The 7,541-nt window shown below is 46.1% G+C and overlaps 1 protein-coding gene across 1 annotated transcript; it reads right to left on the bottom strand.

Annotated features, from left to right (window-relative positions):
• Positions 1-252: 252 nt before the first annotated feature.
• LOC102422577 (arrestin domain-containing protein 4-like) lies at positions 253-7,165 on the bottom strand (the record flags this gene model as incomplete). Its single annotated transcript, XM_023749227.1, is given in 6 exon segments — positions 253-345; positions 347-496; positions 1,784-2,040; positions 3,632-3,734; positions 6,504-6,651; positions 7,071-7,165. Coding segments are annotated over 6 exon segments (846 nt in total), but the record flags the coding sequence as incomplete, so codon positions are not given.
• Positions 7,166-7,541: the final 376 nt, after the last annotated feature.

The raw sequence follows: 7,541 nt of genomic DNA, 5'->3' as shown, positions 1-7,541 counted from the left end.
CCAATAAAAGCATTATTTAAAAACAAAAAAAAGAACTTTGGCTAAAGAAAAATTTATGGCCCTGTCTTTTCAGCCTGCTTCCCTTTCGTTCCTTTACTATTCCTCCCCCAGAATCAAGGAAAAGGTAGGCCTTTTTTTCCTGGGCAAAGCTGAACTTTCAGTGGCCTTTTCGTAAAACTTTCTGATGGGTTTTAGTAAAAAGGAAGAGAAAGGGTTGCTCTGGGGGCAGCCAGGAATTCCCATCTGAAGGCCTCACTCTTTTTCCCCGTCCCTGTGCTGAGGGTACTTCGCGTGCAAAGCTTCCATCCCGCGAAGAACCGCAGGCCCTTTACTTTCGGGCTGTTCCCGCAAGCGCCAGCGCCCACCAGCTCATGTCCACGCTGAACTGGCTGGCCATGCTGCAGTTCCTGCTGGCAAAGCCGTGGTACGGGACCGTCCCGATCACCAGGGGCAGCTCCAGCATCAGTTTTTTAGCACCAGGGATGTGAATATACACCTATTATGCCAAAAAAAAAAAAGAAGAAAAAGGAAATGAAAGACATAGAAAGGCACTAACAACCCTAGCCTGTGTGGCTCTGTGGATAGAGCGTCGGCCTAGGCCAGGGGTGGGCAAACTTTTTGACTCGAGGGCCACAATGGGTTCTTAAACTGGACCGGAGGGCCGGAACAAAAGCATGGATGGAGTGTTTGTGTGAACTAATATAAATTCAAAGTAAACATCATTACATAAAAGGGTACGGTCTTTTTTTTTTTAGTTTTACTCATTTCAAACGGGCCGGATCCGGCCCGCGGGCCGTAGTTTGCCCACGGCTGGCCTAGGGACTGAAGGGTCCTGAGTTCGATTCCGGTCAAGGGCACATGCCTGGGTTGCGAGCTCCATCCCCAGTAGGGGGCGTGCAGGAGGCAGCCGATCAATGATTCTCATCATTGGTGTTTCTCTCTCCTTCTTCCTTCCTCTTTGAAATCAATAAAATATGTTTTTAAAAACAAGAAAAGGCACCAACCAAGTTAAACCTTACAGAAACAGCTGATTCATTTATTTTTTCATAGAAACAAATGCCTTTGTCGCCTGCCACTGCCCCGCCATACAATTGTCCATTGTCGAGACCCAATAAACGGAAGGACAGACCAGACCACAGGAGTGCACCACATACTGCGCACACTCAGGGACAGGGAACCGTGGCTTTAACACACTTCACTGCTAGTGAGCGTGGCTTACGTAATAACCATAGAAGAGGAAGTTCGTGTCCTTCAATACAACAAGCACCCGCCATGCACCTGAATTCTTTCATGTCATTTAATTAAATCCTGTAGGGCAGTGGTTCTCAACCTTCCTCATGCCACGACCCTTTCATACAGTTCCTCATGTTGTGGTGACCCCCAACCATAAAATTATTTTCGTTGCTACTGCATAACTGTAATGTTGCTACTGTTATGAATCGTCATGTAAATATCTGATATGCAGGATGTATTTTCATTGTTACAAATTGAACATCATTGAAGCATAGTGATTAATCACAAAAACAATATGTAATTATCTATGTGTTTTCCGATGGTCTTAGGCGACCCCTGTGAAAGGGTCGTTCGACCCCCAAAGGGGTCGCGACCCACAGGTTGAGAACCGCTGCTGTAGGGGGATAGTTTTGCTTGTAGGGTCCACAGTTTGGTGCAGTGCTGCTGCCCTGAAATGCCAGTTCCCTAGGTATCAAGTGTGCATAGTCCCAGGCCCATGGCGCCGGCACTGCTCCATTCGGCTGCTGGTTTTGCCGAGAGCTCTGCTTACCGCCAGCGAGTATTCCACTCTGATGATGCAGCAGTCCAGGATGGACGGCGGGAGGGGCGGGATTTTCAGCATCTTCCCGTTCCACGTGTCAGTGCTCCCAGAAGCGATGTGGTTTCCTCGCACGTTGGCGACCATGTTCCGGACGGTCTTCGTTTTCCCGCTGGCCATGTACGTCTGGGTTTGGAAAATAGCAGCTTTGGGGACGACCAGGCGGGAGGAACAGTTCTCTATTTCTGCATAGATTGGAACAGCTTCTCCTAAAATGGAAAAAAAAACCACACAAAACCTTCAGAGACTTTGCAGGAAGTTCTCCCCACGATGGAGTAGAGCTGTTAACCAAGGAAAGCTGGAAGGTTCGAAACAAAACTCCAACAAGTTTTGAGAAGCCCCGATGGAAAACTTATTGTAAATCTGAGTCGGAGGAATGAAAATTCACTACAGGTTGTGGTGGACGTTGTTTTATTGCACTCGAGGCCCGGTGCACGAATTCATGCACAGGTTGGGGGGGGGGGGGTTGGGGGCGGGGCCAACCGGGAGGGAGGGGCTGTGGGTGGTTGGCTAGCCGTCTCCGTCCCCTGGTCGATCTCCTGGTTGAACTCCCCATCAAGGGGACAATTTGCATATTAGCCTTTTATTATATAGGACTAGAGGCCTGATGCATGAAATTCATTCAAGAGTAGGCCTTCCTTCCCCCAGCTGCCAGCACTGGCTTCCCTCTAGCACCCGGCATCAGGGCTTCCCTTGCAGCCTGGCTTCGTCTGGAAGGTCCTCTGGTCTAATTAGCATATTACCCTTTTACTATTATAGATTATTCACTTTCTAATGTTGTGATATTAGCTTATCAGTTCTAAAGTGATGTAAATGACTAATATCTTTAAAAATTAAGATAAGACACACAAGTTAATGATTGAATGCCGTATTAAGTACAAAAGATCACTGACTAGCTCAGTGCCCCCCAATTAAATCCCCCCCCCCCCCCGCCCCAAGAACGGAGCCTTATTTAAGGACTGGATGGTCAGGCAGGAATAAAACAATGCATGGTGGGCAAGTTTTACATGCGCATGTACGCCCACCATCCTACCTACCATCCCCCCTTCATTTCCGATAATCCGGGACCCCGGGGTGGGGGGGGCCAGATCCCTGGGACGGAATGGGGCCCTTCACATGGGAGCTCTGATATCAGCGGACTGTTAAGCTGGCCGGTGTCCTACATTCCAGCCCCGAGTGTTTGTATTCCCAGCGTGGAGTCAGAATGCCCAGCAGCGCTTTCGTATAAGAGCTCTCCTCTGAGCAACACTGCCATGGACATTCTTTCACATGAAAACAAGATGCCAGTATTTACCCACTTTCCCAGGCGTAAGAGTAACGGGACTGATGTCAGGAATACCTGGCGTTTTATTGGAATCTACTTGTCCACTCAAAAATATTTAAATATAAATTATTTACTTTTTAAAAAAAATATATTTTTATTGACTTCAGAGAGGAAGGGAGAGGGAGAAAGAGAGATAGAAACATCAATGAGAAAGAAACATCAATGATGAGAGAGAATCATGGACCGGCTGCCTCCTTCACGCCTCCCACTGGGGAATCGAGCCCGCAACCCAGGCATGTGCCCTGGACCGGGAATCGAACCGCGACCTCCTGGTTCATAGGTCGATGCTCAACCACTGAGCCATGCCGGCCGGGCTACATATCAATTATTTACATTAAAAACAGCAACATTTATTATTCATGTTTTAAAATAGTGTATACTTCAGAAATGACAAAAACACATTATTTAAAATCACTTAAATTTAGCGAATAAAATGAATGCATTTGCCATGTGAACTTTCCAAACATCGTGCTTACCGTTACAATATCCCTTCCTTTCGATTTTGGCACTCAGCGAGACGGGGCCCGACGTGAAAAACCAGCAGCCAACCATTTTCTCTTGAGTTTTCAATACGGGGCTCTTGGAAATTCCAAATAATAAAACAGCTTTAATTACACCAGTCCAGGAAATTCACAAAACTTAGAAAATGATGTTATTCTTCCTGACGGAGTTGTAAAGGAATGTCTTCCGAAAGACAGATCAACCTCTCTGATCTCCCGTGACATTTTAGGTAGAATACTTACTGAAACAGGAAGCACTGAAAATCATTCCCTTTTTAGGAAAACTCAGGTGAATGTTCAGATTCACGTTAGGGTGGGACCATCCTAGTCATTGTGTTTCCGGGAAATGATATACCATCCCTTACAAAAGCAACCAGCACCTCTAGTCACCCCTGTTAACATGTGAGAACTACTATTTTATTTTAAGACTTAATACGGAGATCAGGTTAAAGGAGAAATGGCAGAAAAATCAATAATCATCATGTTCTATGTGTTTTGGCATGTATACTGTGGGATAAGCCAACGGCCCTTTTTTCCTCCCCACTTCCTTCAAAATGCATTGTTAGGCAGATATTTCCAGTGTTTTTAACGTAGAATGGCTTGTGGTTTTGGTGTAATGGCAGGAAAACATACCCAGGGTTAAGGATCCCAATGGTTATGAACACACCACCGCCCTTTCCAATCCACAAGCAGCAAAGGAAATGATACCAGACTCAAAAGGCTCGGGTTACAAGATGCTCAGATCACACGTTCATTGTAAAGCCCAACTTTACAATGTTTTCCTTCTTTGTTTATAGAAAGAATAGTAGCCCTGGCCGGCTTGGCTCAGTGGAGCATCGGCCTACAGACTGAAGGGTCCCAGGTTCGATTCTGGCCAAGGGCACATGCCTGGGTTGAGGGCTCCATCCCCAGTAGGGAGTGTGCAGGAGGCAGCTAGTCAATGATTCTCTCTCATCACTGATGTTTCTAACTCTCTCTCCCTTCCTCTCTGAAACCAATAAAAATATATTTTTTAAAAAGAAAGAATAATAAAGGATAATAGTATCTCTTTTTTTTTTGGCAAAAAAGAAAAGCTCTTTAAATCATTTGCCACAATGGCCCCATAAACAGTTTATCTTCCAATTCGAATTAGTGTTTAAAAATACAAGACACGTAGCATTGTCAGTTTTCAAAGGTGTTAAGCCGGGGGTAAGCCATAGCTATAAACCGGATCCCTGGGTGCCAGTTCGTTTATGATTTGGATCTCAAATGTGCAAACAGGGCATATCTGTTAATATTTTCACAATCTAAAGGTGAACATTCGAGTAAATTCTATTCCATTTTCATGCGAAAATAGAGTTAAACAACTCCTCTAACTCCTGGCTTTCCCCCTTATCTTTAAAAGCATTAGCTAAAAAAAAAAAAAAGAAACCTCCCATATTAAAATAACATCTTTGTGGCCAGTGTCATGATGAAAAGTTTGAATGACCCCAGTATGTTTTATGAAGTAAAAAAAAAAAAAAAATCATTCATATTGAAATGAAGAACCATTAGGTCCCAGCAGCTATCATGAAAGCACAAGGTATAATTTTATATGATTTTGATAATGTGGGTTTAGATAAAAGAACCTCGCTCATTAGCCCCCGTCGCGGCCATTCCCTTGTTACTTATGCCCCAATCTTTCTCCTCGGGCTGCGGTATTCCGGGTGGTTATTAGAAGTTCAATGCTGTCACGCGGCCAGATCTGTCAGAAGGAGATGATCAGTGAAAGGATCCCCACACAGCTGCATGCGCGTACTTCGTGTTAGCAAATGACACGCGAGAGGGCCGGGTGCACAGCATAATGGCCCGGGCCTCAATCACAGGCTGCGCGTGATTAATACTCTTGCGTAATTGCTGCTCCCCAACCTGCTATTACGGGAGGGTGGAGCCCCGTGCGTGTGGCGGCTCTGGGGGAAGTGAGGGCTCTCCGGGTCCGCGTTATTATTATTAATAAGCCTTATCCGTGCGTCCCCGGCCTGCGTCACCGGTTGGCAGAAGCGGCCCATAGCGTTCACACACGCGATTTGTCATTTGCTCAACCTCGGAGCACAGGTGTAGGATGAATGCCTATGGGTACAGGGGTCGGCAAACTCATTAGTCAACAGAGCCAAATATCAACAGTACTCGCCGAAACCGGTTTGGCTCAGTGGATAGAGCGTCGGCCTGCGGACTGAAAGGTCCCAGGTTTGATTCCGGTCAAGGGCATGTACCTGGGTTGCGGGCACATCCCCAGTAGGAGATGTGCAGGAGGCAGCTGATCGATGTTTCTAACTCTCTATCTCTCTCCCTTCCTCTGTAAAAAATCAATAAAATATATTACAAAAAAATATCAACGGTTGAAATTTCTTTTGAGAGCCAAATTTTTTAAACTGAAACTACACAGGTAGATACATTGTTATGAACTTCATTAGGGTAACTCCTAAGGCAGTGATGGCGAACCTTTTGAGCTCGGCGTGCCAGCATGTTGAAAAAACCCTAACTTAACTCTGGTGCCGTGTCACATAGAAATTTTTTGATATTTGCAACCATAGTAAAACAAAGACTTATATTCTTGATATTTATTTTATATATTTAAATGCCATTTAACAAAGAAAAATCAACCAAAAAAAGGAGTGTCATAGGTTCGCCATCACTGTCCTAAGGCTTAGGAAGAGCCACACTCAAGGGGCCAAAGAGCCGCATGTGGCTCGCGAGCTGCAGTTTGCCAACCACGGGGTTACGAGAAAGGGACAGGGCAGACGAGCCCTAAACTGGCTCGGCGTGGATTCCACCACGAGAGGAAGGAGGAAGGGAGGGCAGGGGCGGGAAGGAAGGAGGAAGGACTTACGAGTAATGCCGGCGTGTTGACATCGATGTGACTGATCACCTGGAGTTCCCGCCTGACACTCTGCTCGGGGAGCCTGGGCCTCTCCAAGACCGCCCTCACGCAGTACTGAATGCCTCCGTACTTCCCGCTGAAGGACGTGACCAAGAGCCTGAGGCAGCCAGAGACATGAATGTCTAAGCATTATTGCTCAGGTAACCACACCAGAGCGGGCTGGGCTGGAGGAGGTTAAAGGGGGGGGGGGGGGGGGAGGACCTATGTAATACTTGCAACAATAAAGATTAAAAAACACATTCACACACACACACACACACACACACACACACACACACACACACACGCCAGGCAAAGCTCTTAGCATGTTGGTTCGGTTAAAAGAAAAATGAGTGAGAGCAGGGGCGGGCCCAGGTGTGCCCGGGCGTGCCCGTGAGCCTGAGCCGGGGCGGGTCTGTTTGGGGGTTCTTCGGGATAAGCGAGCACACCCGAGAGCCGAAAGGGACTGTACCCTCATGTGTGGATGGACGTGGGGCAGGGAAGAAAATTTTAAAAAGTTACCGTTGTCGCACTTACTCAGATGGAAGTTGAAAGCTAAATGGGAATTCGTGTTTTCCGGGCTGCAGTAGGAGGGTGCCTTCACCTAAGAAGGAGAACACATTTGATTTTGACTAAGTATCACCACCTAAATGAGAAGTTTTTTAAAAAGGAGGTTTCCCTGGCTGTAATAGCTGGTGTACGCCAGAGAGTTCACTGAACGGAGGTTTCGAGAATTAAAATTTGAGTCAGTTTGTACCGAGTTTCACCACGTATATAGCTTCTGTCTTCAAACAGACAATTACACAAGTACCCAGCAGAAAGTGAGAGCCCAGCGCTCCCATATGCATAAACGTGTGCACACACACGTACGTGTGTATCCATAAACATTTGTACACACACATATATGTATATACATAAACGTGTACACACACTTATGTGTATATACACACACTTATGTGTATATACATAAACATTTGTAAACACACATATATGTATATACATAAATGT

Source organism: Myotis lucifugus, unplaced genomic scaffold (genome assembly GCF_000147115.1).
Source record: "Myotis lucifugus unplaced genomic scaffold, Myoluc2.0 scaffold_4083, whole genome shotgun sequence".
NCBI lineage: Eukaryota > Metazoa > Chordata > Mammalia > Chiroptera > Vespertilionidae > Myotis > Myotis lucifugus.
This window is presented reverse-complemented; position numbering and strand designations above follow the sequence as displayed.